Source organism: Thermobia domestica, chromosome 7 (genome assembly GCF_964235325.1).
Source record: "Thermobia domestica chromosome 7, izTheDome1.hap1.1, whole genome shotgun sequence".
NCBI lineage: Eukaryota > Metazoa > Arthropoda > Insecta > Zygentoma > Lepismatidae > Thermobia > Thermobia domestica.
This window is the reverse complement of record NC_137460.1, coordinates 25,141,604-25,156,933: the sequence shown is the minus strand read 5'-3', so window position 1 is coordinate 25,156,933 and position 15,330 is coordinate 25,141,604. Positions and strand designations below refer to the sequence as shown.

Sequence of the window (15,330 nt, the reverse complement as noted above, 5' to 3'; positions counted from 1 at the left end):
AACCCATTGTTTCCTTGAGGAAACAGCGTTATAGATGAAAGCACGTCTAATAGATCAGAGGTATTTAACATGGGGTACGGAACAACTTCTTAGGGGTACGTCAAATTTAAAATAATAAGTTTTATTCTGTAACATATTTTCTGCAAAAAAAAAAAAAAAAAAAAAAAAACTAACGATCATCCCACTAGTAAAAAGTGTCCATGCGTGGATAAATTTCTAATTGCGCTGTTAAAACTAATTTCAGGATCAGCAATTATAAATGTAGTGAACCGTGTCACCTTTTACTAGTGGTCGGTCGTTAGTTCTTTATAGTATGGTTTTCTTCTTTATAGTAAAACTAGGTAATTTATAATTAATAAGTAATAAATTCTACAATTTGTTTTTGATATAGGTACCTACGTACAATTTGAAAACCCTTTTAAGATCAGCCATTTTTTAACGTTTTCGTAGACTTTCATTTAATAAATTATAGCTCAAAGACTATTTACTCGATTGATATGGTTAAGACCTTGTTGCTTTAGAAGACGGATGTGGCAATTTTATAGCTCTAGTTTCATTGCAGTGTTTCCAACTGGAGAGAAATATAGGGGTGAAAATTTACAAAACATTCCCTAACCGAATTGTAAGATGTTTTAGAGCTGGCACCAGTGTTGCCACATGAATCCAATTCATCTCAAAAAACTCTTTTGTCTGTCGACAACGCACAGTGAAAGCGTGAAGCTGCTGGCTGCCATACAAAGACTGAAAGAAAAAAATTCTCTCACATCATACACACAAAATGCTGATACTTTTCTACTTCAGAAGCTCCGACCGGGATTTCATGCAGTTCGGATTCCACGTTAATCAGTAGGTCCCGTCTCATATAGCCTCACTGCTGAAAGGGACGTTAAACTCCGCCTCAACTCAACTCCGCCTCAGAAGCAAAATTCAAAGGTTATGCAGGTGTTGCAACTTCCCTAATTAACCTATTGAAATTTTGTATGGTGCTTTCATATACTGGTACGTTTGTTTCAATGAGCAAACAAGAGGAAAATTACAGTGAAAAATGGGATTTTTTTTCGATGTTTCAACCTAAAATCGGGAATTAATTTTTTTTCATGGATGGAAACACTGCCGCAAATCATCATAAAATAAACTTCGGTATACTATTAATATATCCTCGAAATATTATGTCGATACCTAATTAAAAAAAAAAAAAAAGCACGTAATTTTAAAAATATCTCATTCTACCTAAGAAAATTACAATTTTTTTTCCACTTAGAGAACAAGGTCTACTGTAAACCACAACTATACTTCCCCTAATTATCCAATTGAAATTTTCTGTGGTGCGTTGTGTAGGCCAGGGATTAGGCTTTCAGTTGCTGGTACGCTTGTTTGAATGTAGCCAATAAGAGGGAAATTATAGAGGGAAAAATGAGATTTTAAAAAATCCCCTAAAATTGGATATTAAAATTTTCTGTGGCTGGAAACATTGCTACTACAAAAACGCATCTTAAAATAAACTTTGGTATACCACTAATAGATTCTAGGAGTATGTCGATATCTAATTGTAAGAAACGAAGTTTGTAATAAAAAAAAATAATTATGGTAAACAGAAAAGTAAAGAAAATGAAAGATTAGAACCTCACCCAATTGTAACGATCTATACTTGCTTTTGTTCAGTAGGGACTGATGTTTGACTGACGTAAGTTGACTTGTGTTCGTACTTATAAGTACGGATTTATAAATTTCGAAAATATTGAATTTTTTGATCGAAAAATGAGAAAATAATAATTTTCCTAGTTGGCAATACTGACTGTGAGGAGTTCAAACTGGTCTAAAAAATTAGGTATCCATGTGAAGTATATACCTGACGAGTCCTAAGTAGATTTCTCTAAAGCAAAGGAAGGTATATTGGAAAAATTAAAATCGAAAAGTTTTCTTTTTTCTTTCTTTCTTTCTTTCTTTCTTTCTTTGGGCTCAAGTTTGAGAGAGAAATTCGACACTCAGGGGAAAAAAATAACATTAGGATAAACTTTGGTCCAAGCATATTTGGAATAGAAAAAATCTTCTCGATATCTCAATCAAATTATAAAAAACTAGCATAATATATTTTTTATTTACTTTTACGTCATCTCAACTTTTCATACAATTTTGACTTACCTTGCACTTCCAAATGATGAAGGACGCCAACGTCACAAGCCTCAATTTCGCCGGAACCAAAATATAATATTGAGAAAGGTTTTCTGGGACTATCAATGCGTCATTCTCCATGTCTTTAGTATGTGCAGCATCTAGAAACACAGGTTTCACCAAACTTACTCCAGCTAATGTTTCAACTTGGGTTGTTAATGTGGCCGACAGCATTACGGTCTGGCGGTGTTTCGTTTGTTGTTTATTAAGAGCGTCAATTATGCTGTAAAATAAAAAGAAATAATAAAAAATAACGTTATAATAATGTTCTGAAGGTACTAAATATTATGGACCATTGGACCAATACAGATGGATAGAAAACTCTGAAACGCCCTGTAGTTACGGTCTCTACATGGAAGTACATGGAAGGAATATCCATGTAAACTGACACACACTTTTTTTTTTTTTTTTTTTTTTTTACAAAATTTGTACGAAACGATGATAAATTCTTTTATGCTAACTCGAAATACATTTCCCCTCTTTCTTGTTTCTTAAGAATTAGGAACCGTCTTTTGCTATCCTTTCGTTTTGATTTCCTGATGGTTTAAGATAGTTGGAAGACCTGGTTTTAGGAAACACATTACAGAATGAATTGAGAGTGGTATTCGTCAGGGAGAGATCGATAGTGCTGGTAGAAGTTTCCGCGGGCCGAGCTCGGGCCTACAAAGCATATATTACGTTGGACTCAGGCCGGGCTCGGGCCGTAACAACCACATTTCTCCGGCCTTTTCGGGTCTAACTTTGTAAATATACTATAGAACGATATTTATTGCAGCATTCTTTCTGAAGAACTATTAAAGTACAACTGCAAAATTAAACCTCTAATTGCTGTAAATAAAAATACAATTTTGCGTTAATTATTAAGTTTTGCAATTCGGGCTTATTTCGGGCTCATTTGATTATCGTACGAGCTCGGGCCGGACTCGGGTCTAAATGCTAAAACATATTTCGAACTCGGGTCGGGCCTCACTTTATAAACTCACGGGCCGGGCTGGGCCCGGGTAAAAAATTCCGGTCCGTGCAGAACTCTAAGTGCTGGTGGGAACGATATTCTAGTAAAAGATTCTCACATGTGTGTGAAGAAGAAGAAGAAGAAGAAGAAAGTGGTGCCACGATCCAAGTCAGGGACAATTACCAGAGATCCAACTATAGGAAAGTCTGTTACAGGGTCCACCCAAAGGCCCAGCGGTCTCCAAGCCCAAGAAGTTTATCCAGAAAGCCTTTACCAGTTTTCCGTACCGAAAAGAAGTCTGCTTGAGCCCTATAACGAAGCGATTGCTATCAAGGTCAGGAAACATCCAAATATTCGTCAAGGTACATTCTGTAAACCAGGCACTGTGCTCAAGTTTATGTAAAATGCCTCTTTTCTCTCCGGAACTCGCTCGTAGCTCTATGGGTAGCGCACCGTATGGTATCTCACGTCTTCATTGTGAGAGAACTGAGTTTGATTCCCAGCGGAAGCTCATATGGTTTGGATCTCACGTTACACTGTAAGTTCACGTATCATATATCCTCGCTGTTGAATGCGATGCTACAAATCAACTCAACAACCAACCAACCGATCTTTTCTTCTCCCTATTTTTCCTTCTATTTAAGTCTGGCTCATATCCCCAATAACCCCTTGATTATTGAGCAACGTCGAGTGGACATTCCGTTTCTGACAATATTAAACTTCCATTGATCGCTTTTCCGAACTGATACACTGATTGTAATACGGAAGAGGGTTATGAAACAGTAACAGTTTCTTGTATACAGATAGTTACCAAAATAATGGAAACACTTAGTTTGTAACATGTGAGATATATATATGGCGGAAACACTGGAAATGTGGGTGCAGCGCCTGGCTATTACGTGTGGCTATCTATAGCTCGTATCCCATGCATGCAAGCGAATTTTTTAAAATTCTGTTTTCTTTAAAGGTAGAGTTATTATCTCAGCCAAGTTCGATAATGTACTCGATCCATTAACGTATTAAAGAATAACGGCGACTTTAACGGTGGCTATCCATAACCTATATCCCATTTATGTAAGCAAATTTTTTAATTCAGTTGTTTGCAATAGACAGGTAGAGCGATTATCTCAGCTAAGTTCAAAGTGGAGTCAATCCGTTAAGGTATTAACGAATAACGGCTACTTCAACGGTGGCTACTATAGCCTATACCTCATACATATAAGCTAATTTTTGAATTCTGTTTTTGCAATAGATAGCTAGAGCAATTATCTCAGCCGAGTTTGTTAATGAAGTCCATCCATTAACATATTAACGGATAACGGTGGTTATCTATCTACAGCCTATATTCCATGGATGTAAGCAAATTTTTTAATTGTTTTTCAACAGATAGCTAGAGCGATTATCTCGGCTGAGTTCAAAGTGGAGTAAATCTCGTAAGGTATTAACGAATAACGGCTACTTTAACGATGGCCACCATAGCCCATATTCCATGCACGTAAGAGAATTTTTGAATCCCGTTTTCGCGATAGATAGCTACAACGATTACCTCGGGCGAGTTCGTTAATGGGATCAATTCGTTAACAATTCAGAGGATAACGGCGAATTTAACGGTGGCTCTCTATATCCTATATCACATACAGGTAAGTGACTTTTTTTTAATTCTGCTTTTTCCACAATAGATAGCTATAGTTTATTATCTCGGCGATTGTTAGAGGAGTTAATCCGATAACGTATTAACGGTGGCTATCCAAATCCCATACCTACATTTCGCGTGATCCTCTCTACTGTCTTTACCAAAGTTTATATTTTTTATATATTCCAAATTTGACACCATTTTTCTCGTAACTCCATAGATGGGTTGCTGAAAAATAGACTGGATTCAATATAATCAAAGTAGTAAAAAAAAAAAAAAAAAAGCGCAATTAGAAACGTATCCAAGGTTTTGCCATTTTCACAAACGATAGTTTAAAAGATCGCAATTTTGAGGTCATTTTTTTGCGTGATCTCATGGGCAGATATGTTTGAAAATAATCTGATTGCATTCAGCGGCCTCTACTTAATATAAAAAGCACAATTAGAAACGCATTCAACCATAACCACTTTCACCATTGGTATAAGTTCTACCTCAAAGTTCCCTAATTTAAGATTATCTTTCTTATGACCCCATGGATTTAAGAACCTCAAATTAATATAAAAAGCGCAGTTAGTAATTTATCTGAGCATGGCACTCTTTACTACAGTGACCGCGAAGAGTCGTGAACCTCGACCTAAATCTACCAATTTCACTACTCAATGAAACGCAAGGGTGTGTCCCGGTCGTCAATCCCTATCCGTGAAATTTTGCCAGTGTCATCTCCTGAGGGTGAAATGTTGTCGGATTGCCACTAAGTTTCTTTTTATTTATTTTTTGTTCTTGTCGTGGTTTTATATATTTGCTGTTATTATAGTTACTGTTTAATTCAAATACAGTAATTGTTAGTGTTCGTGTTACAGTTCTTTAAGTGCTGTTTTTTCATTCGTTTGCCATGTTCTGTAAGTTTCGCAACGTTGTTGGTGCCCTTCTGCTGATTCAGTTTTTTCTCAAGTTTGCGTTCGGAGATCATCTCCACGAATCGAACCGAAATTTTCCGATGCATAACACCTAAGGCAAAGCAGTTCCTATGATTCGTGTATAGTTCAGGCTTTACGAGTCATCACGGTCACTCAGGGGTGGATCCAGGGGGGCGATCAGAGCGAGCGCCCCCCCTCCAGAAGAGGAAACTTTCTTATTTTACATATAAATAAAAACCCATCCCAGAGTTTGGAGCTCTTAACAGTAGTTCTAAGTAGCAGTATTACAACCCCCCCCCCCAGAAGTCCGTCCTGGATCCGCCCCTGCGGTCACTATAGTGGCATTCGCGTTAGGTTCTTTATATGCAAAGTTCGGCTTCAATGGGTATGAAATTCGACACATTGCTTTATAATTTCGTTCTTATTCATAACTGGAATTAATAACCATTACCTACCTTGCAATATCCTTTTCGTAGCCCATATCGAGCATTCTGTCAGCTTCATCCAGTATCAACCACTGAATCTGATCCAGTTTCAAGGACTTTGTGTGACTAATATGATCAATCAGTCTGCCTGGAGTTGAGACCAGCACGTTGATTCCTTTCCTCAAACGAGCCTTCTCGGATTTCCTTTTCTCACCACCTACGAAACAACCTGGTACTACCCACGTGAAAGACTGAAAAAAAAATTAAAAAATACAAACAACATAAAGTAAAACTTCTTAATTTCACCTCCTAACTTCCGAATTCATTTCATTTTAGTAAGACTTGCATTTACTTCATAAGATATGAATCTCTTAGTTTTACGTCCCACGGATATGCCGGTTAGGCTAAAGGAGACGGTTTTGATGAGTAATGAATGAAATGGTGGAAAGAAGAAAGTGGGAGGAAACGGGAGAACCCCGAGAAAACCCACGCATACGGTGTTTGTTCACCACAAAGTTCACTTGGCCGAGGCTGGGATCGAACCCGGGACCCCAAGCACCAGAGGTGAACGATTTACCACTGAGCCACCGCGGTCCCATTCATAAGATATGAATTACTATCACTTTTTATTCTATAAATTGACCACTTGCCAATCTTGCAACTTGACTACATTGGACTACAATTACGAGTCTTCTTCATCCCGGCGAAATTAAAATACCGCTAATTTTACAGTAATTATGTGATATCTTCAAACAGATAAAAGATAATTGAAATATGGAACAAGAGCGCCCTAGACAATATTATTTTGCATGAGGTACCGTTACCACAAGTCACCTAGTAGCTTTCCGTTTTCAGCTGTTTAGAAACGCGAAAATAAATGCCGATTTTCAAAATGGCTCGAAATCGCAAGCAGATAAGTGAGTCGTGATAACGGTTTCTCATGTAAAATAATATTGTCTAGGGCGCTCTTGTTCCACATTTCAATTATCTTTTATCTATTTGAAGATATCACATAATTACTGTAAAATTAGCAGTATTTTAATTTCGCCGGGATGAAGACTCTTAATGTTACTATACTATTAACGATGTTGAACACGACTTGCGTGTGACGATCACATTTCTTAGAAATTCTCTCAGAACATCTTTTATTTTTGTTACATTTCGGAAGATCAACAAAACCAGAAAAGAAGGGATCAAAATGTGTAATGACTTATGTATCTTTGAAAGTTAATAAGTGATCTGTTCGTACAATCACTTCGTGAATTTATAGTTTTTACTATGAACCATGTACTGAAACAGTGTTTGAGATCCAAAGACTTGAGTGTACTAATGTTTTCCACGAGACTCAAGAAATGTCATGTTTCACGCCTCGTTTTTAGTTTGTAAAAGCATTCCCCATCTACCCGTTTCGTATTTCTCTTCTCGTGAGTAAAACTATAACTAATAGATAGCGTTGATTTCAATGTGGAGACAAGATATAGAAAACGCTCCCCTTCCAACCTTAAAACAAAATTTCAAGAACGCTGGACACGTGCCCGCTTCTAAAATGAAAAGTAAATTAAATATTTTAGTTTAACATCCCACGATTATGTCCTTTAGGCTAAGGGAGGCTAATGATTACAGCATGTGAATGATGAAGGCAGAATCAGTGGAATAAAATGTGGGAGGAAACGAGAGAACCCCGAGAAAACCCACGGTTGCGATGTTGCCCACCATAAATTTACCTGGCTGGGGATTAGAGATAAGCGCTGTTCCCCCCTCATATTTGTAATCTAGGCTTGATCGAGTGTGGTCAAATGCTCAATTAGTCCCAACCTTGGATACCTAATATTGATATAGACTAACACGTCTTGGTTACAATGACACTCATTTGCAACTGTTGTAATGCTAATTTCCCAATATGGAAAGGCTCAAGCCAATTGAGTAGCTCCAATTAAGTCAAGCTTGTCAGAATACACAAAATATATCATGCGTATGAAACGTAATCTGTATCTTGACAAAGCAATTAGTATTACTAACGTTCATCACATGTAATCACATTGCGAGCAGTTCTCAATTCAACCACTTTTATTTAAATACAAATGGTGGTAATTAATTACACAGCAACTACAAATCACATCTAAGTATTCACTACATATCATACAACAACCATGAACATAACTCAAGACTACTAAAATAATTCTATGAAAGTAACTCAACAAATCTTCATATTACATCCCTATATAAAATCAATAGGTATCTAATTACTAATTTAAACAACTTGGCCTATTAGTTTTATAACAACAAAACTATTTTTAGGTACTTTTCCTGTCGCTATAACCGAGTTCAACTGCACATCTGAAATGTTCAAGATTGAACTACGACTGAAAAATGCCAAAACTGCTCAAACCGATTTTTCGTGATGCCAAGTTCGAACTTCGGGGAAAAATGAAATCTATAAGTTTTACGTCCCACAGTTATGCCGGCTAGAATAAAGGAGATGGCGATAATGAGAAAAATGATGGAATGAAGAAAGTGGGACGAAACGGGAGAACCCGAGAAAACCTACGCACACGGTGTTTGTCCATCACAAAGCTCATTTGGCGCGAGCTGGGATCGAAGCAAGGACCCCATACACCAGAGGAAGTTTGAACTTTGAGTTTCCTTCCAACTGTACCCACCTTTGTTCACCACGCCAAAATAAATACATATATATAAATATTCCTATGTTTAGCCTCCTACCAAGAATGGCCAAACCGATAATTTGTACATTCTAGGCTGGTATTCTCTCCAAGATATATTGCTTTTTGATTTACATTTTTTAAATTTAAAATTGCGTATCTTACTTCAAATAAACACATCATCCATACATTAATTTGTTCCTTAATTATCTCACACTAAGGTGAGATTTTTTTTCAACCATTTCACAATTATCTTCGAATAGTCTTAGTATTTATTAAATGTTATACTAGGATATCTTAATAAAACGAGGAAATGTCAGATTTAGCCCATGAAAGACCAAGATTATTTTTTAAAAAACACACACAATGAGCAGCAGTTTGATTATACCCAGTGGTGTCATTTAAATCATTAAACAACCGGTTTTATGATTAGTATTTAACAACTGGTTCCATGATCAGTATATTAAATTGATTTAGTAGTAATATTATTACTACATGATTATATTATTATTACTATTACTTATTCCAATGACACTAATAATATTGGCTACGATAGAGTCATACAGCATTTTTATATTGATATTTTGCATATAGGTTTTCAAAAATAGTACTACAGAATTGATTTTTTTCATAAGCATTGGACCTAGAGGTAAAGAGAGACTTTTACAACCGGTTCCAGGTGCCTGAGAAATTTTTAACAACTAGTTTGGGCGAACCGGCTGAATGACACCATTGGTTATACCAATTAATAAAAAGTGACCACCGGCATAACAGTTCATGGTGTAATTGAACCTGTTCTAACGCCATCTGTTAGTGACTATGTCCAGCTTAGCGACGAAACGAACACGTGATCAGTACGTTGCGCCTCTGTTTTTAACAGGAGATTCGGGAGCTTTCTCAACAGTGATCGTCATGTCTTTTATTCGCGCAACTCCCCAGTGTTCTCACGATACTCGATGGATGCCGATAGTTGGGAAACCTCGGCCGAGACCACGTGGACATGAGTCCAACGCTCTAACCACTACACTTACGGGGCCTTATACTAATAATATGCTAATAAAAAGCTGAAAAACCCAGGTGGATGTATAGAAAATCCTGATGTAAACAAGCTTGACGAGCTTGGTATATACATACTAAATATTATAGTTTACCTGGCCCTTGGTCCTCGAGTCATGGGTCATTAAAGTTGAAGTTTGAACCTTGTCAAATTTTCGTAAAAAGGAGAAAATCTAATTGCTATGTAGAACAAAAATACATGGAACAACTCTATTTTTTTTTTTAAAAAAAAAAAAGGTAATTCGGGGCATTACAAAGTAAATGACGAAGTGTTTGATAAGCTAAGTCATAAATGGAGTGTGTACACACACAAATAAAGATTTACTCTAAAAAATCTTAATACCTTGTTTTCAGCTATTGCTTTTTACATTTACAATGTGTATATTGTTTCCTAATCGAATTTGGAAGGGAAGGAGTTATCAAAGGATTACTCAAAGAAATGTCCTTAGTCTCCCCGTTAAGTGCTCCAGTTCGGAGCACGCAATGAAAAAACAACTTATCTATTCCAGGATTTGAACTAGGGATGCGCACGAGTCGAGATCTCGAAAATATGTTTCTGTCTCGACTCGAAAATATGAAATTCGAGTCGAGACAAAATATACGAGTTAAAATATACGCACACATCAGCCAGAACATTATGACTACCTACCCAATTGTCAGTATGTCCACCTTTGACACGGATAACAACGGCGACGCGTCTTGGCATGGACGCAATGATCCTTGATAGGTGGCTGGAGAGAGTTGGCACCACATTGCACACACACACAATAATTATAACTATAACTATGCTAAATTACTATAGACTGTCAATTGCTCATTCAGTGAATTTATGAAGTCCACTTTATCGCAATAGTTTTATACGAACTAGATATGGGCTACGGATAATAGTTTTATACAAACTAGATAATCAAATATTATTATTATATTTGAAGTACAATCAAATATCACGATATTAATTATTAGTTTTAATTAACTGAACTGAGTCTGGACTCGTCTCGAATTTTACAAAGTGTGTCTCGACTCGAACCTCGATTCAAATTCGAGTCGAGATTCGAGACATGTCTCCACTCGTGCGCATCCCTAATTTGAACACAAAACCGGATATGTAACAAATTATTCATCGAAACCGTTTGAACTACTTCCTTTGTGCAAAGTAGTATTCTGTTGCACATTAGGTTTTGTTCACAGTTGGATACGACTGAGTTTGCTACGAATAATTGAAAGTTACATGTATAAACGTACTTTTTGCACACATCAAATTTTCTTTTACGTCACCATAACTGATATAAAACAGGTTGAATCTGTGAAATGATAGGAATTAGAATATTCGTTAATAATAATAATAATAATAATAATAATAATAATAATAATAATAATAATAATAATAATAATAATAATAATATAATTACACTGTAATAACAATTGGCTTAAAGTTAACATTTGATGAAAAGAATTAATTAACTCAATTAATGATAGTCATACGGACCTTAGTATCTCGTCTGACTTTCATGAAAGATTTTTAACTAGCTAATAGTTTTTGTGCAATATCAAATGCACTAACTGATTGGCATAGGTAAGTAGTTACCGCATTAGATTTTTACCCAAAAGTCCCGGATTCGAATTCCAATAGGTCTGAACTTTTTAATATGTTTTAATTTTAATTTCTATTTATACTCACAGTGTGATAAACATCATCATCTCCAACGAAGATGAAAGAGATGTTCGAATATCGGGGAATAGGAATATGAAATCTTTAAGTTTTACGTCCCACGCTTATGCCGGTTAGGCTAAAGGAGACGGTGATGATGAGAGATGAGTGAAATGGTGAAATGAAGAAAGTGGGAGGAAATGGAAGAACCCCAGAAAACCCACGAGCACGGTGTTTGTCCACCACAAAGTCCACACGGCGTGAGCTGGGATCGAACTACGGACCCCAAGCACCGGAGGTGAACGCTCTACCACTGAGTCACCGCGCCCCCCTGGGAATAGGAATAGGTCAATGGATGGAGACAAGACTTTTTTCGCAATAGGGATGCTTACTAATTTAGAATTTATTTTATGTAATTGTAATCTGGTACATATTCAAATACCCATGCCGTATTTTCGTCATTGATAAGTGCGCACAATCACAAAAGCACAATATTCATTTTATACCTATAATATTGTACGTTACGATATGTATCCTTTAGTGTGGCTCTGGTTTCATGAGTTGCCATTAGAGATGCAAGGGCTCGGAAAAAAACCGGCTTTTTTGGAAAAAAACTCGGTTTTTTCTGCTTTGCTTCGGAAATTTTGGGCTTTTTTCAAAATAATGCTTTAAATTGATAAAACAGATTTTGTATCGCTTCTCTATAACACAAAAAATTATTTAATTAGTGGTTGATGCTGATAATAATATAAAACATCGAAAATAAACTATGAATTTCGAAAAAATATTTCAAACATTTTTTCTTCAACATATTTACATTATGAATTCCACAGGATTAACCAATGTATATAATAAGAATTTTTTAACCTCCTATATACAAAAGATAGCAGAGTTGGAAAGAACTGTGGTTGTTTTTGAAAATACCAAAAACCCGTTTTTTGGGGGATGTTTAAACCAGGATTTTTTGGCTTAGATTTTTTGCTTTATGTATTTATATTACATATTCACAGAAATACGTTTGTTTCGCCTTGATGTTATTATGCAACAGCGGGGTTATGCCGCAAGAACTCCCATAAGCTTAAAGAAGTGCGGTCAGTAAATTTCTTAAGTTGAGAATCTCCCGCCCTAGCCATTGGGAAAATCCCGTCATTACTTGAAATGTAAGACAATAACGGGAAAATCCTGTTATTGCTTTGCATGTAAAATTTAAAGGTCAACGTACCATAATCAGTACGCTAAAACTGAGTTATTAAATTACAAATTTAGTACCGGTACGTAGATATCATTGAAAGTCCAATCCAAGCTAATGTTGGAAGCTACGTAGGCAATCGATAAATTTTGCCAATTTCTATCAATATATTTAAGCAATATTGGCTTCTTTATAAAACAACACGCATTTAGGCATGCAGAAATATACAATTTGGTTTGTTTCGTATATTTAAGCTTAACATCCTTACGAAATACCGAGGTTATCAAGGAGAAGACTTTCGCTTAAACTGACATCCGAACCGCTACTTGGGTTACGCATGAAAGAAGGTTTGTGGTTCGACCAAGAATTGAACATGGGACACCTTGATTAAAAGGTGAAAGGGAAATAAAACTATTGCAGGTGGTTTGATATCTGGAAACGTTACCATGAAGTTCACACGATTCGCATTTTTCATTCTTTTTATTTTTGTGGTTTAAACCAGTTATTAAAAAAAAAGTTGGTGTAAACCAGCCAACCCTAAAAGTAAACACTTCTTTTTAAAGAATACACAAATAACCAGCAAAATAGTATGTAGTATTTTTACTTCAAAATATTCCATACCCTCTTTTTGAAACAAAATAAAATTAAAATAAAACATAAGAGAAATTCTTAGATTCATATGATACACTTAAAGGCTGCACATCTAGAGATTTTGGTTCTGTATATTCTTGAAATTCTACAGTTAAGTTTTATAGAACCACCATCACAGTTTACCCAATCCTCAAGTTTTCTGAATTTTTAACAAGAGGGATTCAACATATCATTACGGAACCCCCCCCCCCCCCAAAAAAAAAAAAAGACTACGGATTTTATTTATTTATTTATATATATTTAAGTTAAGCTAAATATAACTGCACAACAAACATGACTGAGTGATTAGCTTTTGCGCTTCTATCGGGAAGTCCGGGATTCAACCAGCATTCGACCATTCTGACAAAGCTTTTCTTCATTCCATCTGTGAATGTAGAAATAGTGCGTGTACTGTGAGTTGGGCGACTTCCCTTTTTATTGTTTTTAAATCGTTATTATTACTAATTACCAGCAGTGACGGTTTTGCGAAGGTTAGGGGGGCGGTCTTTCGGACTGAAGCCCGTTCCCCAAAGTTACGGAATGTCTGCAACAAACGAAATATCTATTATTTATGCCTTTACTCATAAACTTTAAGCTCCCGTCAAATAAAAATTACGAATGTTTAAAAAAACTAAACATTAGTAAGAAACCCTTCCCAAAATACTTTTCTAAATCCGCCACTGATTCTCAGTATAAAATGATTTTTAAAGTTGTATCCGGAAGATTATGGCTAAACATATAAACGAAACGAAATATTAGTTATGCCTGTACTCATAAACTTCAAGCACTTCCCAAATAAAGTTAGGACTTTTTAGGAAACGAAACAATCAGAAAAACCCTCCTAAAGTACTTTTCTAAATCCGCTACTGATTATTTGTATAAATTGGTATTCAAGGTTGTGTCCGGAAAATTATTGCTAAGTCACTTCACAGCTACAGTATAACAGAAATGTGGAAGTGCGGTTTGACGGATATATTGAAAAATGTACGCTTTGACGGATAAATAGAAAAACGGACAAGTTTAACTTTTGCGCTAGAAGCTAGAGTACTAAAAGCTCTTAGAAATGAAATACGGATGACAAACTAGAGAAGAAAAAAGATGTCGATAACTCAAAAGTTAAAATAAAGTTAAATAGCCTCTAAAATTACCCTCAAATACTACATTCTTCATGTTAGCTTTAAGTCGTAAAACATGTGCTCCATCCATCTTGATGGTGAATTTCAGAGCGAAATATCACATTCAGGTCATGGAATTCTTATCTAACTATAGAATATACTATAAGAAAGCTATTTAGATAAAAAAATCATGAAGTTGAAAAAAGCCAAAATTTCCAAAATTCTCGTTTTTTTCCCAAAAAAAGCCGGCTTTTTATGTGAAAAAAACCATCGATTCAAAAAAGCCGGCTTTTTTGCATCTCTAGTTGCCATACTTCGTATACTTAAAACAGCACCTTAACATTCTGCCTGCTAAGTTTTACAAAAATCCTTTAAAAAAAAAACTCAAGATAGCCGGCCGTGGGACTCGAACCCAGGATTTACTAACTGTTAAGGAAGAGTGGTAACATTTTGTCTATGACTCCTACATATTCACTGTTGCTACACAGAAAATAAAAATCATGAAAGTATGCCTTTTAGCCAATAGAACATAAACATGGATTGTTATATTAAGGTTTTTTCTTTCTTTTGCAGGTCCTCAGCTGAGAAAGATTCGACGCGCACTGCAAGAACTGAACCGTAATATGTGATAATCTAATCATAGAAAAATGAAATGAATCATGCCCTTTAGGATAAAGAAAACAAGTGGTTAATGAAATGAATATGAAATCAATTGTGGAATGATAATGTGGGAGAAAAAGAAAAACCACGAGAAAGCTCACCGACACAATGTTGTCCAACACAAACTCATATGACCGGGATGGAATCATGGACCCCCCCCCCTTCCTCACAAGAAGTTAGCGCTCTGCCACTGAGCGCCCGCCTTCCTTTAATGAAAATTTCTGATACAAAAAAATGTATAAATGTGAAAAGAATAGATGTGAAAGATATGAC

At 35.9% G+C, this 15,330-nt stretch overlaps 1 protein-coding gene across 1 annotated transcript in view; it reads right to left on the bottom strand.

Moving 5' to 3' along the window:
- LOC145689926 (ATP-dependent DNA helicase DDX31) overlaps positions 1-15,330 on the bottom strand; it is a 379,619-nt gene that overhangs the window by 302,903 nt on the left and 61,386 nt on the right. Inside the window, exons 5-6 of the mRNA XM_081764280.1 lie at positions 6,130-6,350; positions 2,143-2,395 (exon numbers count right to left, since the gene is read on the bottom strand). Coding sequence (XP_081620406.1) covers positions 2,143-2,395; positions 6,130-6,350 — 474 coding nt within the window. The remainder of the gene's footprint in view (positions 1-2,142; positions 2,396-6,129; positions 6,351-15,330) is intronic.